The sequence below is a fragment of the Bombina bombina genome, chromosome 2 (genome assembly GCF_027579735.1).
Source record: "Bombina bombina isolate aBomBom1 chromosome 2, aBomBom1.pri, whole genome shotgun sequence".
Lineage (NCBI taxonomy): Eukaryota > Metazoa > Chordata > Amphibia > Anura > Bombinatoridae > Bombina > Bombina bombina.
In genome coordinates, this window is record NC_069500.1 from 1,430,423,276 (window position 1) to 1,430,448,392 (window position 25,117).

Genomic DNA, 25,117 nt, shown 5'->3' on the forward strand with positions numbered 1-25,117 from the left:
GCAGCTAAGCTGGAGGTGGATGGTGCGTCAAGGTTAGGAGCGGAAGCTGTAGAAGATTGGGTGTCCTGTGTTAGCCATTCAACTAGGTCCTCCTCAGAACTTTTCGCGTTCATGGCACATGGCCTCTGAACACTGTGCAAAGTTGTAGGGTCTATGGGAATCACAGCACCACAACCACGACGGCACCTGCGGGGTGGCCTGCCACTGCCTGTCATTTTTTTTAAAATGTACACTTACACTACTATTAAACAAAATATGAGTGGTGGCACTGGGCAAGTGGGCACAGTATACGCTGTGAGCCGGACACAAAAAAGCAGACTGATGTTTCACAATCCAAATTTTTTTTTTTTTTTAAATGTACACTTACACTACTATTAAACAAGATATGAGTGGTGGCACTGGGCAAGTGGGCACTGTATACGCTGTGAGCCTGACACAAAAAAGCAGACTGATGTTTCACAGTCAAAAATGTTTATTTTTTAAATATTAAAACTACTGTTACAACAAATATGAGTGGTGCCACTAACTTGGCAAGTGGGCCTGGCACAGACGCTGGCAGACAGGAAATGCAATAAGATTACAATAGCAGACTGATGTTTCACAGTCCAAATTTTTTTTTATTTAAATATTTACACTACTGTTACACCAAATCTGATTGGTGGCACTAGTTGGCAAGTAGGCCTGGCACACACGCTGGCAGGCAGTCAACTTCAATTAGATTACACTAGCAGACTGATGTTTAACAGTCAAAAATTATTTTTTTTTAAATATTTACACTACTATTATAACAAATATGAGTGGTGGCACTAGTTGGCAAGTGGGACTGGCACACACGCTGGCAGGCAGGCAACTGCAATTAGATTACAGTAGCTGAATGATGTTTCACAGTCAAAAAAGTTTTTTTTTAAAATATTTACACTACTGTTACAACAAATATGACTGGTGCCACTAACTTGGCAAGTGGGCCTGGCACACACGCTAGCAGGCAGGCAACTTCAATTAGATTACAATAGCAGACTGATGTTTCACAGTCAAAAAAGTTTTTTTATTAAATATTTACACTACTGTTATAACAAATATGAGTGATGGCACTAGTTGGCAAGTGGGCCTGGCAAACACGCTGGCAGGCAGGCAACTGCAATTAGATTGCACTAGCTGACTGATGTTTCACAGTCAAAAAAGTTTTTATTTAAAATATTTACACTTCTGTTGTAACAAATATGATTTGTGGCACTAGTTGGAAAGTGGGCCTGGCACACACGCTGGCAGATAGGCAACTGCAATTAAATAATACACTAGCAGACTGATGTAAAAGTTTTTTTTAAAAAAAAGTTACACTAATGTTACACCAGATAGGAGTGGTGGCACTGAGGATGGAAGTAGGCACAGTATATGCTGGGAGCCTGACACACAGGCTGGCACTAGTGGCAGGCTGGCCTGGCAACTGCAATTAAATAACACAAGCAGACTGATGTAAAAGTTTTCTTTTACAAAATTTAAACTAATGTTACACCAGATAGGAGTGGTGGCACTGAGGATGGAAGTAGGCACAGTATATGCTGGGAGCCTGACACACAGGCTGGGTTTAGTGGCATGCTGGCCTGGCAACTAAAATTAAATAACAATAGCAGACTGTTTACACTAATGTTACACCAGATATAAGTGGTGGAAAACAGAGCAATTAGGCACAGTATATAAGATAAAACAGAATGGAGGGGCGCCTCATGTGTGGTATCATCTATTAATTAAAAACGAGTCACAGAACTATTGCCAAATGGGTACTCACAAATTTGGAGAGCACACTTATGTCTGGTAGGGGTGGGCTGCAGAATTAGAAAGGTGTAACAGCTCACCCACTTGAAGGTGCTCTTGGCGTAAGATGGTGGTGCTATAAGGGAGACAAGAAATACGGGCACCACATGTGCAGACTATTAATGGTACAACCACAACAGATTCCTTAATGTGGAGGGTACTCACATATTCCCAGAGCACACCAATGTGCTTGTAGAAGCAGGCTGCATATTGGTAGAGGTGTGGCACCCAAACTCTAGGTATCTTGATATTTGTATGATAATGTGTTCCCTCAGGTGCTGGGCTGGTCTCTCATAGGTGAACAATGGCAGATGGTGGGTAGAAATGAATCCACTCAAAGGATAAAAGATATATCCAAATTTATTTAAAAAAGCATAAAAGTTTAAAAACAACAGCACAATGATTGCTGATGAGAGTGGATAACAGGGTGTCCAATAATCACCCAATCATGCAACGCGTTTCACGGTTCACAGACCGTTTCATCGTTTTTATGCCTGATGAAACGGTCTGTGAACCGTGAAACGCGTTGCATGATTGGGTGATTATTGGACACCCTGTTATCCACTCTCATCAGCAATCATTGTGCTGTTGTTTTTAAACTTTTATGCTTTTTTAAATAAATTTGGATATATCTTTTATCCTTTGAGTGGATTCATTTCTACCCACCATCTGCCATTGTTCACCTATGAGAGACCAGCCCAGCACCTGAGGGAACACATTATCATACAAATATCAAGATACCTAGAGTTTGGGTGAGCTGCCACACCTCTACCAATCTGCAGCCTGCTTCTACAAGCACATTGGTGTGCTCTGGGAATATGTGAGTACCCTCCACATTAAGGAATCTGTTGTGGTTGTACCATTAATAGTCTGCACATGTGGTGCCCGTATTTCTTGTCTCCCTTATAGCACCACCATCTTACGCCTAGAGCGCCTTCAAGTGGGTGAGCTGTTACACCTTTCTAATTCTGCAGCCCGCCCCTACCAGCACATAAGTGTGCTCTCCAAATTTGTGAGTCCCATTTGGCAATAGTTCTGTGACTCGTTTTTAATTAATAGATGATACCACACATGAGGCGCCCCTCCATTCTGTTTTATCTTATATACTACCACCTGGACCATCCAGTGAGGAGGAGGCAGCCGCTACAGCAATCGTTATCCTTTGAAGAACATATAAAGGACTGTCTAATTTTTTCACAATTGCAAGTGTATTTTCACTACAGTATCTAATAATTTACTGTTTTCTGCCTTTATTGTGTATATACTCATCTATGATAGCTTAACATTGCCCCATCATATATACTTTTGTTCTAGATTAATGATTATACTGCATCTTGAGCGCCCCCTTCAGTGATTAGGTTTTTACAGTATAGGCACAGTATATGCTGTGGGCCTGACACACAGGCCTGATGGAAATTGAAATTAAATAACAATAGCAGACTGATGTAAAAGTTTTTTTTTTTTTAAATTTACACTAATGTTCTCTTAGGCCCTTACACAGGCTGGCACTAGTGGCACGCTGGCCTGGCAACTAAAATTAAATAACAATAGCAGACTGATGTAAATTTTTTTTTTTTTTTAAATTTACACTAATGTTCCCTTAGGCCCTTACACAGGCTGGCACTAGTGGCATGCTGGCCTGGCAACTAAAATTAAATAACAATAGCAGACTGATGTAAAAGTTTTTTTTTTTTTAATTTACACTAATGTTACACCAGATATAAGTGGTGGAAAACAGAGCTATTAATCACAGTATATGATGTGGGCCTGACACACAGCCCTGATGGAAAATGAAATTAGATTACACTAGCAAAATGATGTAAAAGTTTTTTTTTTTTAAATTTACACTAACGTTAACCAGATATCAGTGGTGGCACAGAGCAATTAATCACAGTATATGCTGTGAGCCTCACACACATGCTGACAGGCAGGCAAATGCAATAAAAAAAAAAAAAGACTGAAGTTCTAGCCCTAAAAAGGGCTTTTTGGGGTGCTGTCCTTACAGCAGAGATTAGATGAGTCCTTCAGGACTGTAGTGGACACTAAATACACTAGCCTAGCTATCTATTTCCCTATAAAATCAAGAGCAGCAGCACTAAACCTCCTCTCACTAAGAATGCAGGATCGTAATGAATCTAAAATGGCTGCTGCCCAGGAGCTGGGAGGGTCTGGGAGGGAGTGTCTGCTGCTGATTGGCTCAAATGTGTCTGCAGACTGTGAGATACAGGGTCAAAGTTTCCTCAATGATGACGAATAGGGGGCGGATCGAACATTGCATATGTTCGCCCGACTCGGCAAAAGCTAAGATCGCCGGGAACTGTTCTCCGGTGAACTGTTCGCGACATCACTAATGCTGCTCATTTCCTGCACTTCCTTTTATGGCCAGACTGGTGTCCATCATCCATGTGAGACAGGATGCAGTCTCAGAATTGTGATGTCATCACTTATTATTTAAAGGGCCTCTGTTCAGTATGCTTTGCCTTTGCGTTGTCTTAGACCTGTTTGTGAGAGTTCCTGTGTGTTAACTGGCTGCCTGACGTCCTTCCTGGTTCCTGATCCTTGATCCCTGGCTTGTTCCTGACTCTGCTGTTTTCCTTGTTCCTGATTCCGGCTCGTCTGACTATATGCTTTGGCTCCTGACTCGGCTCGTCTGACTACCAGCTCTGGTTTTGACTCCTGGCTTGTTATTTGACTTGTGGACTTTTTATTATTTTTTGCTATTAATAAAGGTGTAATTATTTTTGCACTTCTCGTCTCAGTCTGATTCCTGGCACCCTGATATTACGCAAAGGCCATGAATCCTGATGCTGCTAATCATCCACCTTTACCTGCCCTCATTTCCAGGATGGATGTACAGGATCACCGCTTGGATAAATTTGCACTAGCCCTGCAAACCCTGCTGACTCGCACTGCACAAAGTGTCCCACAAGTTATGGCTGCTCCTGTTTCCACTGCTGCACCTATGCCTACCAGGAGCATGTCCGGTTCTGCACCTCTACCTCAGCAATATGGAGGCAATCCTATTCAGTGCAGAGGGTTTTTGAACCAAGTGGGCATTTACTTTGAGATGTTACCTCAGGCGTTTCCCTCTGACAGAGCTAAGGTGGGATTTATCATCTCGTTACTCTCTGACACAGCTCTTGCTTGGGCTAATCCCTTGTGGGAGGCTAATAAACCTGTGATTTCAAATTACCCTTAATTTGTGGCCTCCTTTCGAAGGGTATTTGATGTTCTGGCTCGCTCCTCCTCTGCTGCTAAACGACTCATATCCATTCAGCAAGGTACAAGATCTGTTGCTCAGTATGCTATTCAGTTCCGTATGCTTGCTGCAGAGGTAGGTTGGAACAATGAAACCCTTGTTTACTCCTTCTTTGATGGGCTCTCTTATGCAATTAAAGACGAAGTTGCTGCCAGAGATTTACCAGAGGATCTTGAGGCATTGGTGTCTTTTTTGATCCTAATTGACATCAGACTCAGAGAGAGGCTTTTGATCCTAATTGACATCAGACTCAGAGAGAGGCCCTCTTTCAAGGAGCGCTTGCGGAAGCCTCCTGTTCCATTGTCTCCTACGTGTTTGTTCCCACCCATGCCTCCCTCTCCTCCCATGCCTCCTGGTCCCGAGTCACCAGGTACTGCTGAGCTGATGCAGTTGGGATTCATGCATCTCTCCACGGCGGAGAGGGCCTTTAGGAGGAGGGAGGGGCTCTGCCTCTATTGTGTTTTACAGGGTGACCTTTTGAAGTCTTGTCCTACATGGCCAGGAAACGCTCACACCTAAGGTCCTGTCGGGCGGCAGACCTTGGGTGGTTTATCCTCATCCCCGCAACCACTTAAGAAGAAACCTTTGGTCACAGTTGTCCTTTCCTGGGTGGACTCCTCCATAGTCACTCAGGCTCTTGTTGACTCAAGTGCTGCGGGCTATTTCATTGACAGTGCTTTTGTATCAAAGCACTCCATTCCTGTTTTGCCTCGATCCGTTCCACTTGCTATTGAGGCCATTGATGGCAAGCCCCTTCAGCCCGCACTCGTTACTCATGAAACTGCTCCGTTGTCCATGGCTGTTGGGGCTCTCCATTTTGAAACCCTCCAGTTCCAGGTGATAAACTCTCCGCATTTTCTGGTTGTTCTGTGTTATCCCTGGCTCCAAAAGCACAATCCCAGTCTCGACTGGCGCAGGTCCAAAATTTTGTCGTGGTCCCTGCAATGTATTCCCACTTGTCTTCGGAAACCAGTTAAAGTCTTGTGCACTTCTTCGGTATCTCAATTACCAGAGGAGTACCGAGAGTTCCTATATGTGTTTGACAAAGTGCGTGCCGGTACGTTGCCTCCTCACCGGTCTTACGATTGTGTCATAGACCTGCAACCCGGAGCCATTCCTCCTCGGGGCTGGGTGTACCCTCTGTCTGTTGCAGAGAATTGTGCTATGGAGGTGTATGTTGCCCATGCTCTGTCATGGCGGTTCATCTGCAAATCCTGCTCTCCTGCAGGGGCTGGCTTCTTCTTTGTGAAGAAAAAGGGTGGCAAGTTAAGACCATGTATCGATTATAGGAGTCTTAATCGCCTTACCATTAAGAATGCTTACCCTATTCCGCTCATTACGGGACTCTTTGACCGCCTCAAGGGAGCTACGGTCTTTACTATACTTGATTTGAGAGGAGCATACAATCTCGTTAGGATTAAGGAGGGACACGAATGGAAAACAGCATTTAACACCAGGAGCAGGCATTATGAGTATTTTGTAATGCCCTTTGGCCTATGTAATGCTCCTGCTGTTTTTCAGGAATTTATTAATGAAGTCCTGAGAGATTTGTTGCAACAGTGTGTTGTGGTGTTCTTAGATGACATCCTCATACACACCCACACTTGAGCTCATCATCGGGTTCTTCAGAGACTACGTGAGAATGAACTGTTTTGTATACTCGAGAAATGTGAGTTCCATCAGACTCAAGTAACCTTCCTAGGTTATGTTACCTCCGTTGCAGGGTTCTCCATGGATCCTGACAAGTTATCTGCAGTTCTGCAGTGGCCTCGTCCAGTTGGTCTTCAGCCTATTCAATGTTTTTTGGGGTTCGCCAATTACTATTGAAAGTTTATTAAAAACTTTTCTTCCTTGGTAAAACCTATCACAGACATGACCCGTAAAGAGAATGATCCACTCCATTGGTCGCCTACTGCCATTAAGGCCTTTGATAGTCTTAAGACTGCCTTTGCTGCCGCTCCAGTTCTGGCTCATTCTAACCCTGTCCTGCCTTTCATTCTTGAGGTCGATGCGTTTGAGACTGGAATAGGTGCCCTCTTGTCTCAACGTCCTACGCCTGATGGTTCCTTGCATCCGTGTGGTTTCCTCACTAAGAAATTGTCTCCAGTGGAGTGCAATTATGAAATTGGCGACAGGGATTTACTGGCCATAATTTTGGCACTTAAGGAATGGATGCATCTTATCGAGGGTACTAGCATTCCAGTGCTCATTCTTACTGACCACAAGAGTTTAACTTATCTATCTGAAGCAAAACATTTGTCACCCCAACAGGCCAGATGGGCACTATTTTTGTCTCGGTTTAATTATGTGGTCTCCTACCTGCCTGGTAGTAAGAATGTTAGGGCTGATGCCCTCTCTCGACAATTTTCACCTTTGTCCAAGGCGGAGTCTGTACTTACTCCTGTTATACCTCCTGACCATATTTCGGCTACTCTACGTACCATATTATGGCTACCATACATACTAATTTGACTTCTCCCTTGGGGGAGGAGATCCTGGCTGCACAAACCAATGCACCTCCTGAGAAACCTAGTGGTAAGTGTTTTGTTGCTGAGAATCTTTCTCTAAACTTTTGCACACTTACCACTATCCTAAAGCAGCAGATTACCCAGGCAAGAACCAAATGATTTGGTCACTCGACAATTCTGGTGGTCAGGTCTTCGTTCTGATGTTGCTGCGTATGTTGCCTCCTGCTCAGTTTGTGCACAGAATAAGACTCCTCGGCGTCTTCCTGTGGGTCTTCTTCAACCTATTGCTAATGGTGAGCGTCCTTGGACACATCTTTCTATGGACTTCATTGTCGAGCTCCCTGTTTCCAATGGCAATACTGTTATCCTTATGGTGGTTGACCATTTTTCTAAAATGTCACATTGCATTCCCTTGATGAAGCTGCCTACCGCTCAGGTGCTTGCTTCAATTTTTGCCTGGGAGGTCTTCCGTTTACATGGGTTACCCAAGGAGATAGTGTTGGACCGGGTAAGCCAGTTTGTCTCCAGATTTTGGCGTTCCTTTTGTGCTCAAATGGGGATCCAGCTTTCCTTCTCCTCGGCATATCACCCTCAATCCAATGGGGCTGCGGAACGGTCTAATCAAGCTCTGGAACAGTTCCTCCATTGCTATGTCTCAGATCACCACAATAATTGGTCTGAACTGTTACCTTGGGCAGAGTTTGCTTGTAATAGTGCTATTAATCCTTCCTCCAAGTTATCCCCGTTCATGGTGAATTATGGGTTTCAACCATCCTTGTTGCCCGATTCCTTCATGTCTCAGGGTATTCCGGCTTTGGACGAGCATCTCTGGCAACTCCGTTCCACGTGGGTGCAGATTCAGGATTGCCTTCATTGTTCTGTGCAGCGCCAAAAGTTCCAGGCTGATCGCAGGCGTCTGCCCGCACCTTCCTACCAGGTTGGTGAGAGAGTTTGGCTGTCCTCCTGCAACTTAAACCTTTGTGTGCCTTCCAATAAATTGGCTCCCCGTTATGTTGGTCCTTTTTGAATACTCCGACGGGTTAATCCTGTGGCCTACGCTCTTGACCTTCCACCTGCTATGTGCATTTCCAATGTTTTTCATGTCTCTCTCTTGAAACCATTGGTTTGTAATCGGTTTACCACTGTGTTGCCTTGTCCCCATCCTATCTTTGTTGACAACCATGTGGAGTATGAGGTCAGCTGCATTATTGACTCTCATATGTCCAGGGGCTGCATACAGTATTTGGTTCACTGGAGGGGCTATGGTCCGGAGGAGCATTCATGGGTTCCCTCCTCTGATGTTTATGCTCCCTCCCTCCTCCGTGCCTTCCATGCCCGTTTCCACAATACGCCTTTTGTCCTCCCGCGGGTGAGGGGTCGTTGAGGGGAGGGTACTGTCAGGGTTTTTTCCCTGTTGTGTTTGCCATCTGCTGCTGGCAGACATTTTACTCACCTCTCTTCCTGACTGTGGTGCATTATGGGGGTTGCTGCTCATTTCCTGCACTTCCTTTTATGGCCAGACTGGTGTGCATCATCCATGTGAGACAGGATGCAGTCTCAGAATTGTGATGTCATCACTTATTATTTAAAGGGCCTGTGTTCAGTATGCTTTGGCTTTGCATTGTCTCAGACATGTTTGTGAGAGCACCTGTGGTATTACCTGGCTGCCTGACGTCCTTCCTGGTTCCTGATCCCTGGCTTGTTCCTGATGTTTTCCTTGTTCCTGATTCCGGCTCATCTGACTATTCGCTTTGGCTCCTGACTCGGCCCGTCTGACTACCAGCTCTGGTTTTGACTCCTGGCTTGTTATTTGACTTGTGGACTTTTTATTATTTTTTGCTATTAATAAAGGTGTGATTAATTTTGCACTCCCTGTCTCAGTCTGATTCCTGGCACCCTGACAGTCTAATTGATTTGTGTTTCTTTAATTTGCAGAACTTCCATCTCGAAGGACAAATCTCCCAATGCGAGTTTGTTCTACTGAGTTAGAATATACTTTCAAATTCCAGACTATTTAGTGCTCTGTCAAAAGCTCTATCAAGGGAATAGAACTGTGAGGCCATTTGTTGTTCCATTATTGCAGATTAGTATATGTAAATGGTCGTATAACACTGTGTCTTTAAGTGACATAGACACCTACATTACATATAAAAATGGACGAAAGGAAAGTATCAATATGGGGCTGGCTTGAGACCTATGACAGCTTAGCAATTTAGTGTATTATGCTTTGAATACGCTTATATATATACAGTGCGCAGCCAGGGATTAACTGCACTAGTGGTTATAAGTGTGTACCATTATTACTAACTAGTAAGCATGATGTTATAAACAAGGCAAGAAGGAAAACAGTATTGTTAGACAAGATCTTCCGATATCCACCTGTATGGTAATTAAAACAGCAGCAGCAGTAGTATTACCGTTACTGCCAGCTAGTAAGCTTGGTGTAATAACAAGACAAAAAGAAGAAAAACAGTACTGTTAACCAAGTTCTTCCGGTGTCCACCTGTGTGGTAGTTGAAACAGCAATAGAAAAATAGATGGCGCTGGTCTGTGGAGTAATATTTCTCTAAATGATGAAGAGAAAAAAGGGCTTGAGGTGCAGGAAAATACCAAGAAATATAAGTGCAGTATACTCACTCCATATATTGTAGGAGTTCAGCTGCGGTGAGATGTATTTCTAGGCAATGGAAATCCCCAGAACAAGTATTCAAGATATATCCAAATATATACAATTTGATAAAAGCTTTTATCAAATTTTATTCTGCTCTTGAGAAAGACTTGTTGCAAGTTGAAACGCGTTGAGCCAATAAATATATCTTTTTAACATATTTGGAAAACATTTGGTATTCTTCTCTGCTGTGGCAAGCCGGATTCTCCTTTATATGGAGTAAGTTACTACTTTGTTTGTCTTTACATATTGGACAACCTTTGGCCAATTTGAGTTTCTATTCAGTTATAGATTTTTCTATTGCCATTTGATCAAGACAGTCATAGAGGAGAGACTGTAAGAAGGCTGCAGTCTTATCTAAAAGGAGAGTATCAGTTCTTGGTTTTAGTTTTAAGTGTTAATTTTTCACTTTGTATTATATACTATATTTTCAGGCCCGGCTTAAGGCATAAGGCCAGTTAGGCGATGGCCTTAGGGCGCCCAGCAGGTGGGGCGCAAACTTGGAGCAGCAACACATTGATCTTTTTTTTTTTTTACATTTGTGTATGTTTACTGTGTCTGCTGGCCTGGATGGGCTTTTTGAGAAATATGTGTGCCCTCCCTGTGCTCTGTCTGAAGCACCACATGTGTCGGCTCCACCATGCATCACCACCCCAATACCCCATTCTGCTAGACTGCTACACATTCCAGTTCCAGCCACTGCCAGGTCATCGGTCATGTTCCTTTTAGTCACACACACAGCAGAAGCAGAAGGAACATGACCGGAGAGGAAGGGGGAGGAGCCAGCCAGGCTGTGCAGGACAGAGCACAGAGGAACTAGAGAGCGGGAAGGAGCAGCACCAGGCATCAAGCTGCAAAGAAGATCTTTGAAAAGTGACTGACAAAGATCTGGGTAAGTGCAGTGGCGTCATTGGCAGGGTGTGCGGACCGTGGGGTGACATGCTCAGGGGATGAGTGACATCAGGGCTTGCCCTGCGCCAGTCCAAAGTAACTATTGTTGTTTTTTTTTTATTGCGGCAAAACACTGCACTGCACGTGACTTTATCTTCATATAAAGCACATGGCCATGATGCAGCAGCCCTGGTTATAGGAGAAGTGTTAGTGTTTTCTGTGTGTTCTGATTTATAGCTGTTACTTACAGAGCAGCTATCAGGTTACAAACTTTACTGATAGCTGCTCTGTAAGTAACGGCTATAAATTCTGCTTGGCTACTCCACATGTGAATCGGGAGGAAGGGTAGTAAAAAATTAAAGGTTAAAACTGATGTGGCTGCGTGATTTCAAGAGGGAAAGCTGTCAGTGAGAATGTGTCAGACAACACAACACTCCTTCTGGCTGCTGGTCTCTGGACTGTCTATGTCTATGGAACAGATCAAGGTAATTTTATAATCTGAATATCTATTATAAGATTTGTTTACTGCTGCTGTTTATGACTATAGTCCATTGGCTTTTAATTGAAGCAGCTGTCTGTATGTATGTGTGTATGTATGTGTGTCTGGGTATGTACATTGTTGTGTATGTATACAGTATGTTACTGGGTATATGTATATATGTGTGTGTGTGTGTGTGTGTGTGTGTAAGTAGATGTATGTGTGTCTGTATGTATATATGTGTGTGTATATATCTGTCTGGGTATGTACATGTGTGTGTGTGTATGTATGTATGTGTGTCTGGGTATGTACATTGTGTATGTATGTGTATGTATACAGTATGTTACTGGGTATATGTTTATATGTGTGTGTATGTATATGTGTATATATCTGTCTGGGTATGTACGTATGTGTGTGTGTATGTATGCATATGTGTGTGTATATCTGTGTGCTTGTAAGTGTGTGTATATGTGCCTGTGTATGTACATGTGTGTATATATATATATATATATATATATATATTTGTATGTATGTGTTTGTGTGTATACGGGTGTGTGTATGTATATATGTATGTATATATGTATATATAAAATGTGTATGTATGTGTGTGAGTGTCCTAAAAATGCCCTGGTTTGAGGAGAGAATTAAAAGGTCCAACAAATGCCAGGTTCAATACACGCCACCTCATTCCTGACAATTTAGTTGTTAACTCACTTACAAATATGCAATGCAGTAGTTAACCATTTTGTTTCTGGTGTTTTCATATTGAGATTTATACTTGTTTTACATTTTTTGTAACAATGGAAAGGAACCATTTCAAATACTTTTTCTGGGTTTTTTTGAGGATTTATTTTGTTTCTTTTATAATTTTTTTTAACCTGCTATTTTTAGAAATGTACATGATATACAAATCAGTTTAAAATGTACAGAATGTATTCAATTAAACACCATAGCCAACCCCCCTAAAATAAAAACTAGTTATTTAAATTGCATAGGGTTGTAAACATTTTACATTACCATCTTAGTTTAAAGTTTCAATTATTCTAATATTCTAATATACAACAGCTATAGCCAATTTAATTGACATTATATATATATATATATATATATATATATATATATATATATAAAGCTATATTTTATTCCTAAGAAGGGGGTGACACCAACCCTAGTGATGCTACTGGGTAAGTGGGGTTACTTAGGTAAACCATACTGGGTTATTAATGTTGGATCAAATATATCATGCATGCTCTGACCTTATGAGGACCTAGAATTACTCTGCAGGGCTTTAAGTTTTGTCCAAAGAATTTAAACAATAGTGCAGGGTGCAATGCCTTTTAGATCTTCCCCTTTTAGATCCCAGGAGTTTTCATGTGTTATAGAAAAAAAAAATGCAGAAAGGCAGCACTCCAAAAAAGTAGAAAATAACCTTTATTTGAAAGCTAAAACATAGCTATGTTTTAGCCTTCAAATAAAGTTGTTTGGGTTTTTTTGTGCTGCCTTCCTGCCTTTTTTTTCTCTTTAGTACATGAAAACTATCAGGTCAGATAAATAATCAATGTTAAATTTGACTAAATTAAATTATGCACATGCTTTTAAACAACATATTTTTCAAATATTATTTAATCCTGTTAAAGTCAGTGTTTGTATAGAGCAATGATTCCCAACTAGGGTGTGCACACATACTAACCTATCAGTACCAAATTTATGTATTAACAATTAGTGTTGTGGGGGAAATAAATATGCAAGCTGATTTATGAGAGACAGAATAAATAACCTGTAAAGGAAGGTTAATTATAAATGTATATAATATTTAACCTCTTGGTTGCTCTGCAATACATTTTAGCCCTCAAGGGGTTAACATTTAACTTACTGCATTTTATATAGATGGCATTTTAAAGAAATGCTATGCTTATCATGATTCTAATAAAAATGCAGCACTAACACTGTTTAATTTGCATTTAGCCACCTTTCAGCAAGCGCTACCCAGGATGCTGAACCAAAAATGGTCCGGCTCCTAAGTTTACAATCCTGCTTTTCAAATATAGATACCAAGAGAACGAAGAAAATTTGATAATAGGAGTTGATTAGAAAGTTGCTTAAAATTGCATGCTCTATCTGAATCATGAACAAATAAAAATTGGATTTCATATTCCTTTAACTAGCAATGGGATGGTATGTAATTGGGGGGGGGGGCGGCAAAATGTATCCTCGCCTGTGTGGCCAAAAATCCTAGCACCGGCCCTGTATATTCTATCTTTGTATTTTGTAGTTGAAACAGCAGTATCAGTATCAGTACTGAGCCTGGTCTATGACGAATGAGTGAACTATGACAAATGAGTGATAACGTACAGGTTAACTATCCCATCCGGTAGTCAAGACAAGAGAAAGTCCCGGGTAATCTGTTAAATCCTGAGACAAGCCAACAACATATTGTCAAAAGTCACTATATGTCAAAACTGATACTGGTATGTATACACAGGCCTCCACTGACACATAGGCAATCACATAAAAGATATAGAAAGTTACTTACTGCACCGGCAAACATTCATATCCGGAGATGAACATCCACTTCAATATGTAAAGCTGTGGTTGTCCGGGAAAACTGTTTGCCTCCTCTGCAGTCGGTAGAATGTTAAACTCCAATAGTACCTATTATGCCTAATGTGATTGTCAGCGTTCCACAGCTGATTGTAGCGTCTCGTACCTGTAGCGGTCCAAGGAAGCGGAGCTTGTTACAACCGATGTAGCTGTCAGTGTAGTACAGCTGATTCAAGCATCTTGTCTCTGTACTCTATACGCAGGCTTCTAAAGTCCCACAGCTGGTTGTAGCGTCTTGTACCTGTAGCAATCCAAGGAAGCGGAGCCTGTTAAATCCGATGTAGCTGTCAGCGTAACACAGCTGATTCAAACGTCTCATCCCTGTACTCTGTGTGCAAGCTTCTAAGGTCCCGCCTCTGAAAACACCCACTGTGGTGTGCGGCTCTCCCTTGATATGATTCCAAAGACTGAACAGCGGAGGTATAAAGAGTGGGGTGGAGTCCCTGTACTCCACAGTTAATAAAAAACAAACAGTCCCTCTCCGCTTTCAGAAATTGAGCGAATTAAAATGTGAATAAATCCAGGTCAGCCCATAAAGTATAAAATACAAAAAACTTTATTGGAATTCTTTAAAAATAGAAGGAAGGCAGACTCCAAATGAATGTACTGAGTGGGCAACATGGAGCAAAGTAAAAGTCTGGTCAGACTTTTACTTTGCTCCATGTTGCCCACTCAGTGCATTCATTCTGGTCAGACTTTTACTTTGCTCCATGTTGTCCACTCAGTACATTCATTCTGGTCAGACTTTTACTTTGCTCCATGTTGTCCACTCAGTACATTCATTTGGAGTTTGCCTTCCTTCTATTTTTAAAGAATTCCAATAAAGTTTTTTGTATGTTATACTTTATGGACTGACCTGGATTTATTCACATTTTAATTCGCTCAATTTCTGAAAGCGGAGAGGGACTGTTTGTTTTTTACCTACATTACATGTTTATGTTACTATGCAGTGATCTTCATGTGATACAGACACCTACAATACATGTTATTTTATTATGTAGTGATCTTTATGTGATACAGACACCTACATTACATGTTATGTTACTATGTAATGATCTTTATGTGATACAGACACATACATTACATGGTATGTTACTATGTAGTGATCTTTATGTGATACAGACACCTACATTACATATTATAATACTATGTAGTGATCTTTATGTGATACAGACACCTACATTACACATTTATGTTACTATGTAGTCATCTTTATGTGACAAAGACACCTACATTACATGTTATGTTACTATGTAATAATCTTTATGTGAAACAGACACCTACATTACATGTTATGTTACTATGTAATAATCTTTATGTGAAACAGACACCTACATTACATGTTATGTTACTATGTAATAATCTTTATGTGAAACAGACACCTACAATACATCTTATGTTACTATGTAGTGATCTTTATGTGATACAGACACTTACATTACATGTTATGTTACTATGTAATGATCTTTATGTGTTACAGACACCTACATTACATGTTATGTTACTATGTAGTGATCTTTATGTGTTACAGACACCTACATTACATGTTATGTTACTATGTAATGATCCTTATGTGATGCAGACACCTACATTACATGTTATGTCACTATGTAGTGATATTTATGTGACACAGACACCTACATTACATGTTATGTCACTATGTACTGATCTTTATGTAATACAGACACCTACATTACATGTTATGTTACTATGTAGTGATCTTTATGTGATACATACACCTACATTACATGTTATGTCACTATGTAGTGATCTTTATGTGATACAGACACCTACATTACATATAATACTATGTAGTGATCTTTATGTGTTACAGACACCTACATTACATGTTTTGTTACTATGTAGTGATCTTTATGTGATACAGACACCTACATTACATGTTATGTTACTATGTAGTGATCTTTATGTGATACGTACACCTACATTAAATGTTATGTCACTATGTAGTGATCTTTATGTGATACAGACACCTACATTACATATAATACTATGTAGTGATCTTTATGTGTTACAGACACCTACATTACATGTTATGTTACTATGTAATGATCCTTATGTGATGCAGACACCTACATTACATGTTATGTCACTATGTAGTGATATTTATGTGACACAGACACCTACATTACATGTTATGTCACTATGTACTGATCTTTATGTGATACAGACACCTACATTACATGATATGTTACTATGTAATGATCTTTATGTGATACAGACACCTACATTACACTGTATGTTACTATGTAGGGATTTTTATGTGATACAGACACCTACATTACATTTTATGTTACTATGTAGTGATGTTTATATTATACAGACACCTACATTACATGTTATGTTACTATGTAGTGATCTTTATGTGATACAGACACCTACATTACATATAATACTATGTAGTGATCTTTATGTGATACAGACACCTACATTACATGATATGTTACTATGTAATGATCTTTATGTGATACAGATACCTACATTACATGTTATGTTACTATGTAGTGATCTTTATGTGATACAGACACCTACATTACATGTTATGTTACTATGTAGTGATCTTTATGTGATACAGACACCTACATTACATGTCATGTTGCTATGTAGTGATCTTTATGTGATACAGACACCTACATTACATGTTATGTTACTATGTAGTGATCTTTATGTGATACAGACACCTACATTACATGTTATGTTACTATGTAGTGATTTTTATGTGATACAGACACCTACATTACATGTTATGTTACTATGTAGTGATCTTTATGTGATACAGATACCTACATTACATGTTATGTTACTATGTAGTGATCTTTATGTGACACAGACACCTACATTACATGTTATGTTACTATGTCGTGATCTTTATGTGATACAGACACCTACATTACATGTCATGTTGCTATGCAGTGATCTTTATGTGATACAGACACCTACATTACATGTTATGTTACTATGTTGTGATCTTTATGTGATACAGACACCTACATTACATGTTATGTTACTATGTAGTGATCTTTATGTGATACAAACACCTACATTACATGTTATGTTACTATGTAAGGATCTTTATGTGACACAGACACCTACATTACATGTTATGTTACTATGTCATGATCTTTATGTGATACAGACACCTACATTACATGTTATGTTACTATGTAGTAATCTTTATGTGACACAGACACCTACATTACATGTAATGTTACTATGTAGTGATCTTTATGTGATACAGACACCTACATTACATGTTATGTTACTATGTAGTGATCTTTATGTGATACAGACACCTACATTACATGTTATGTTACTATGTATTGATCTTTATGTGACACAGACACCTACATTACATGTTATGTTACTATGTACTGATCTTTATGTGATACAGACACCTACATTACATGTTATGTTACTATGTAATAATCTTTATGTGATACAGACACCTACATTACATGTTATGTTACTATGTACTGATCTTTATGTGATACAGACACCTACATTACATGTTATGTTACTATGTATTGATCTTTATGTGACACAGACACCTACATTACATGTTATGTTACTATGTACTGATCTTTATGTGATACAGACACCTACATTACATGTTATGTTACTATATAGTGATCTGTATGTGATACAGACACCTACATTACATGTTATGTTACTATGTAGTGATCTTTTTGTGATACAGACACCTACATTACATGTTATGTTACTATATAGTGATCTGTATGTGATACAGACACCTACATTACATGTTATGTTACTATATAGTGATCTTTTTGTGATACAGACACCTACATTACATTTTATGTTACTATGTAGTGATCTTTATGTGATACAGACACCTACATTACATGTTATGTTACTATGTAGTGATCTTTATGTGATACAGGCACCTACATTACATGTTATGTTACTATGTGGTGATCTTTATGTGATACAGACACCTACATTACATGTTATGTTACTATATAGTGATCTGTATGTGATACAGACACCTACATTAAATGTTATGTTACTATGTAGTGATCTTTATGTGATACAGACACCTGCATTACATGTTATGTTACTATGTAGTGATCTTTATATAACTAGCTCAAAAATCTGTAGTTAGAATATCCAGTGTGCGTTCACATTTTCAACCATAGTAGTCAATTGAGAAAAATAAGTGGAAACAACTCTGCAGTCTTGCGCAAAAACTATTGCATATTCTCATTTGCACTAACTCAACATGAAAATATGAATATTTCACATTCCAATGCTCAGCACATAACATTATATGGTCTGTTTATTCAGAAATAAATATTTCTACAGACATCTGTGTTTTGGTTCAATTTACTGTATATCTATCCATCTATCTATCTATCTATCTATCTATCTATCTATCTATTGCCGAGATTACGAGTTTTGCGGTAACAGAGGTGCGTTGCTAACGAGCATTTTTTTTTCACCGCTCACTTAAGACTGGTATTATGTTTTTTTTTAAGCCGCCGTTATCCACAAAAAGGTGAGCGTAGAGCAAAATTTAGCTCCACATCTCACCTCAATACCAGCGCTGCTTACGGTAGCGGTAAGCTGGCTAAACGCGCTCGTGCATGATTTCTCCATAGGAAACAATGGGGCAGATTCAGCTGAAAAAAAAACTAACACCTGCAAAAAAGCAGCGTTCGTTCCTATGGGGAAATAAAAAATATGTCTACACCTAACACCCTAACATGAACCCCGAGTCTAAACACCCCTAATCTTACACTTATTAACCCCTAATCTGCCGCCCCTGACATCGCCGACACCTGCATTATATTTTTAACCCCTAATCTGCCACTCCGGACACCACCGCCACCTACATTATCCCTATAAACCCCTAATCTGATGCCCCCAACATCGCCGACACCTACATATTATTTATTAACCCTTAATCTGCCCCCCAATGTCGCCGCAACCTACCTACATTTATTAACCCCTAATCTGCCGCCCCCATTGTCGCCGCTACTATATTACATTTATTAACCCCTAAACCTAAGTCTAACACCCCCTAACTTAAATATAATTGAAATAAAATTACTACAATTAAATAAATTAATCCTATTTAAAACTAAATACTTACCTATAAAATAAACCCTAAGATAGCTACAATATAACTAATAGTTACATTGTAGCTAATTTAGGTTTTAATTTTATTTTACCTACAACTTTGTATTTATTTTAACTAGGTACAATAGTTATTAAATAGTTATTAACTATTTAATAACTACCTAGTTAAAATAAGTACAAATTTACCTGTAAAATAAATCCTAACCTAAATTACAATTACACCTAACACTACACTATCATTAAATTAATTACCTAAACTAACTACAAATAATTACAATTAAATTAAATACACTAAAGTATAAAAAACCCAAACACTACATTACTGAAAATAAAAAAATTATTACAATTTTTTTAAAACTAATTACACCTAATCTAATCCCCCTAATAAAATAAGAAAGTCCCCCAAAATAATAAAATTCCCTACCCTACACTAAATTACAAATAGCCCTTAAAACGGCTTTTTGCGGGGCATTGCCCCAAAGTAATCAGCTCTTTTACCTGTAAAAGAATACAATACCCCCCCCCAACATTTAAACCCACCACACACATACCCAACCCTACTCTAAAACCCACCCAATCCCCCCTTAATAAAACCTAACACTAACCCCTTGAAGATCAGCCAATAGAATTGAGCTTGCATTCTATTGGCTGATTGCAACAGCCAATAGAATGCGAGCTCAATCCTATTGGCTGATGTATCTTATAGAGGTCTTACAATATCCCTATCACCTGTGTTATGCATTTAATAGTTTAAGTTATCTATGTATACTCTATATATATTCCTTGATAGTTTACATAACATAATAAGAAAAGTAAAACGAGATTCCTTCTACCTGAGATTACCTGCTATAGAGGTATACTTTTTGCACAGTTGTGAGGTCCAAAAGTGGCCTCTAAATTCAGTGAGTGGGTATATAGTTTAAATGGCAAATGATGTATATTATACGATTATGCTATGTCATGGAAAGTAACTGTGTACCATATTCATTCTTAGACTTATTTTGGCTTTGTACCGTGCAGTTATTTTTCTCTTTATAGTGTTTCTTGACATTTCTTGTAAATATGCCTTGAATTGAACCTCAATAAAAAATTGTTAAAAAACCCCCCCAAAAAAACCTATCTTTCAACTATGTTGAATTGCTACATTTATTTCTAAACATATTATGCCAAAATACAGTGCATGTACTCACCCTTAGATTCTCCAAATCTCCACTATAACCAGAACCTTCCATATCAATAAATGTCTCGAAACCAAGAGTAAGCTGCTATAATCAATTGTAAAACAATATTAAAAAAAAAAACTTATTGAAACAGCTAAGAAAAATTTAATAATTACCAACAAAGAGAAGAAATTCCTAACTACATCTCATCCAAAAATTGCCACGTTTTACCTCATCTCTATAGTCCATAAAAATCAGAAACAACCTCCGGGCCGCCCGATAGTCTCAGGTAATGAAAACCTAACTGAAAAAGCCAGTCAATATATTGATCTAAGACTGAGACAGTTCCTAACCCAACTTCCCTCTTATGTAAGAGATACCATGGAAGTATTACAACAAATTGAGGATATTAATATTTCTAAAGATACTTGGCTAGTTACAGCAGATGTAGAATCACTGTACACTAGCATCAATCACAAATTAGGACTACAAGCAGTGAGATATTTTCTTGACATGTCTACCAAAGAAAGGGATGAACATAATCAATTTGTGATGGATTTACTACAATTTGTCCTCACTAAAAACTTCTTCCTGTTTAATAACAAATTTGATTTGCAAACACAAGGTACAGCCATGGTACTGCGTGCGCACCCACCTACAACAATTTATTTCTAGGCTAGTGGGAGCAAACAGCTGTATTCACTGATAACAATGATCAATATACCCAGAATATCCCTTTATGGATTAGGTATATTGATGATATTCTGTTTATATGGGAAGGGGCAGAAGTAGAACTGGAGATGTTCCTAAAAACACTAAACAAGAATAACTTGAATATCAAACTCACATACGAAAAAAGTCTAACCCAAGTCTCCTTTCTAGATGTATGAATCCATAAAGAAAGTAATGGATGCTTGAGTACAGATCTTTTCAGAAAAGAGACAGCTACGAATAATGTGCTATACGCAACAAGTGACAATGCTCCCAACACTACAAAATCTTTACCAGTTGGTGAATTCCTAAGGATGATACGTAATTTCTCTGAAGAGAAAACTTTCAAAACAAGAGCATTAGAACTTGAAAGCAGGTTACTCTCTAGAGGATACAGTAAAAGATCCATCAAAAAAGCCCCAAAAAGATCATATACTACTCCTAGAGCAGACTTATTAAAAGTTAAAAATAAAAATCCTGATAATAAAACACATTTGATATTAACATACAATGATCAGTCAAACCAAATTGTGGACATAATCCAAAAAAAACTGAAGAACCATATTGGGGTAAAGGCCAAAATAGGCTATAAGAGATCTAGAAATCTTAAGGAAATGCTTAGCCCTAGCCACTATGTGAAGAAAATGAACAAACTTAAAACCACTGAAACAGGCTCATTTCCTTGTGGCAGTTGCTCCACATGTAGCCACATGATTAAAAGAAAAAAATTATCATTGATAGATTTGGCAAAAAACATCCAATTAAAACGTATATAAGCTGCAATACTACAGGAGTTTTTTATGCCCTTCAATGTACGTGTCTGTATACTTACATAGGAATGATGACCAGAAAACTTCATACACAAATCATGGAGCATCTTTGGAATATCCGGAATGCTCCCCAAGATGTGCCCAAAGACAAAAAAAAAATACGTCCTTAGCTTCACATTTTTTAAAACATCATCAATCCAAGACCTCAGAATTGCAATGCTATGGCATACAGAAAATGTCATTAGGCTTGAGAGGAGGAGACCTGGAGAAAACGCTATTGAAAATAGAAACAAGATGGATTTATTTAATGGATTGTGTACATCCGAAAGGTTTAAATGAACAGAACAATTATTCAATGTTGATTTAAGTAAACATTAATATTTATATTCAAACTTTAATATTGATTTTTAGACAAACACTAATTCAGAGAATGCTGGCAAGGATTTGAATCTTAATTCAAAAGCAATTTCATTTTTGAATATAGTTAATTATGAAAGGAAAATGATATTAAGAATCTTTTATACATATATATACAATTGATTACAAATATTAAGATATTATGTTCACTTGTTTTTCTTCTTATTTTTACATAAGGAACTCAAACATCACATGGGTTTGTTCACATTATCACAGTGCCCACATTTTCTAATGTATATTTTTTGTTTTTTTCACTTTTTATTGATTCACCTTATTATCACATAATAATATATACCTTCAGTATGTTCAGACATATGTCATACACTCTTCATTTGAGTATAAGCTCAGTATCTTTATAATAGCACACCTTGGGCGCAATCAAATATACTGCACAGGTTTCGGCGCAAGCGTGGGAACCCGCGCCGCCCGTAATTTCACCTCTCACATCGGGGTATTACATATACTGCGCCATTAGATGCTTATCTGGCGTAAGTAGGACAAACTGGCGATCTTCCGAAATGTGCGCAAATACACATTTTAGTCGTCGCAATAAACTTATGCCAGTATTTTGTCCATGGAAAGTCTCAATAAAGAGTAGTTTTATGCAAATTAGGCTAACACTCGTAAAAATGAACTGCGAGTTCATATAAAAATGTGACATGTAATTACGCTATTCAAAATTCATATATAAACCCATGCGCAGCCGGCATTTTCTTCAGGGTGTTTGGATGGTTCGTTGAGCTACAGCACACTACAGTGGAGTGGAGGATTAGTCAGAGTAGAGAGAGAGGCACAAACAGAGGAGTTAGTTAGGTCGCATTGTTGTTTGATTAAGCTTGTACACTTACACATATTTTTACATATTGCACACATTTTGCATAAATACATATACAAATACACCACACTTTTTTTTCTAACACCTCACACATTTTATTTGAATTTTACAGTGTGATAGGCTGAGTGTTTGGTTGTGATTCTGTGTGATTGAACTGGGAGTTTGTGAGGGTGTGTAGTGTGATTTAGTGTGAGGATGGCAGGGAGAGGTAGGGCAGAGGGGAGAGGAGTGGCAGGGAGAGGAGTATTGTAGAGGACAGGAGGAGCAGTGGGGTCCCCGTCAGGGAGTAAGTGGAGTGGGGAGAGGGAGAGCTAGAAGGGATGATGGGAGGGGAGATGCCCGAGAGCCCCAGAGACCAGGCACATCTAGGAGAGGGACAGAGGGTGCACATGGGGACAGAAAGGGAGAGGAGGGAGAGGATAGGGAGGAACCCACACCAGGGACATCACAGGGAGCAAGCCAGGTGTCCATGGAGGATGAGAGGCTGAGATGTCCCAACTTCTCATTTGATGAAAATGTTGCCCTAGTCCAGGCCATCATGGACAATTACAGTGCCCTCTTTGGGCAGGAGAAGGGCAAAAGCAGTGCCAAAAGACAAAAAACAGCATGGTTGACGGTAGAGGATGCCATCAACAGTGTGGCCCCTCAGAGGAGGACTGTTGAGGGCCTTAAAAAGCGGTGGAATGACTGCAAAAGGCAGGTGAAAGAAAAGATGGGGCAGGAAGCTATGCACCAGAGGGGAACAGGTGGTGATCCATCCCTGGACATAGAATATAACACCTGGCAGGAGATGATACGCAGGTCCCTGAGTATCACAGCAGTCCGTGGACTTCCAGGGGCTCATGACTCAGGGGCTGCAACCACAGCACATCATGCTGGTGAGTAACATCCCACACACCAGTATTATATGTATTTAATATATAACATCCTTTAATATCACACTTTCATGTACACAATGAGGAGCATGGTATTTGGCCTACTAACAAAAACATCTACAATTATATTTGACATTAATGCTACTTAACATAATGCAATTCATGATATGAGGTGGAATAGTGCAATACTAACGTGTCTCAGAGTAACACAGGCCACAAGCCACATGTAGAGTTTTCAGTAAATGGACACTATAGCCATCACAATACTTTTAGCTCAATAAAGCAGGTTCTGTGCCTACATCAAGCTAAAGTAAATTGTGTGACCATAGTGTCACTTAAAGAACACATTTGTTCCATCATTGACATGTACACATAACTATTGTATGAAACACATACCTGTATACTGCTCATATTAAAATCCCTCATAGCACAAATCACAATGTGCACATGCATGTTATAGAATTTGACATGAGAATTAGTATAGGCCCTAGCATGTATCAATGTACATTGTATGTCCACATGGACATATATATGACAGTACTAATCCCTCTCATCATTTGACTCCTCCACAGAACCTCCTGTCATGAGGATACAAACAGGCATGCCGCCACCACTACCACCACCAGTCACAGGCATGCAGCCACCACCACCACCACCAGTCAAAGGCATGCAGCCACCACCACCCGTCTTCAGGCAACCACATGAACAGTATGCTCCCAGGCATGATCAGGGTTGGATGGCTTCAGTTGAGGACCCAGGAGTGATGCCACCACCATTGCCATATGACCCCTGGCAAGTTTCCTGGCCAGAGGAATATTTTTCTTTTGGCTTTGAGGGGGAGCCAAGACAGCCACAAAGGGTCCATGTATTTACCCCCCCCCCCCAACACAATCTCAGGGCAGTCATGGCTGTTACCCACAGACTATGTCACAAGAAGTGCCAACTGGACAGGCTGAGTGGTCACACACTGGTCATCAGTGTGACTATCAATCAACCCTGAGAGCTCCACCATCCTCATCACTTGGGCGAGTTCCACCATCCTCATCACTTGGGA

The 25,117-nt window shown here is 39.5% G+C and overlaps 1 protein-coding gene across 1 annotated transcript in view; it reads left to right on the plus strand.

Annotated features, from left to right (window-relative positions):
- LOC128647602 (vomeronasal type-2 receptor 26-like) overlaps nt 1–25,117 on the plus strand; it is a 264,129-nt gene that overhangs the window by 159,475 nt on the left and 79,537 nt on the right. The window contains exon 4 of the mRNA XM_053700358.1: nt 11,494–11,583. Coding sequence (XP_053556333.1) covers nt 11,494–11,583 — 90 coding nt within the window. The remainder of the gene's footprint in view (nt 1–11,493; nt 11,584–25,117) is intronic.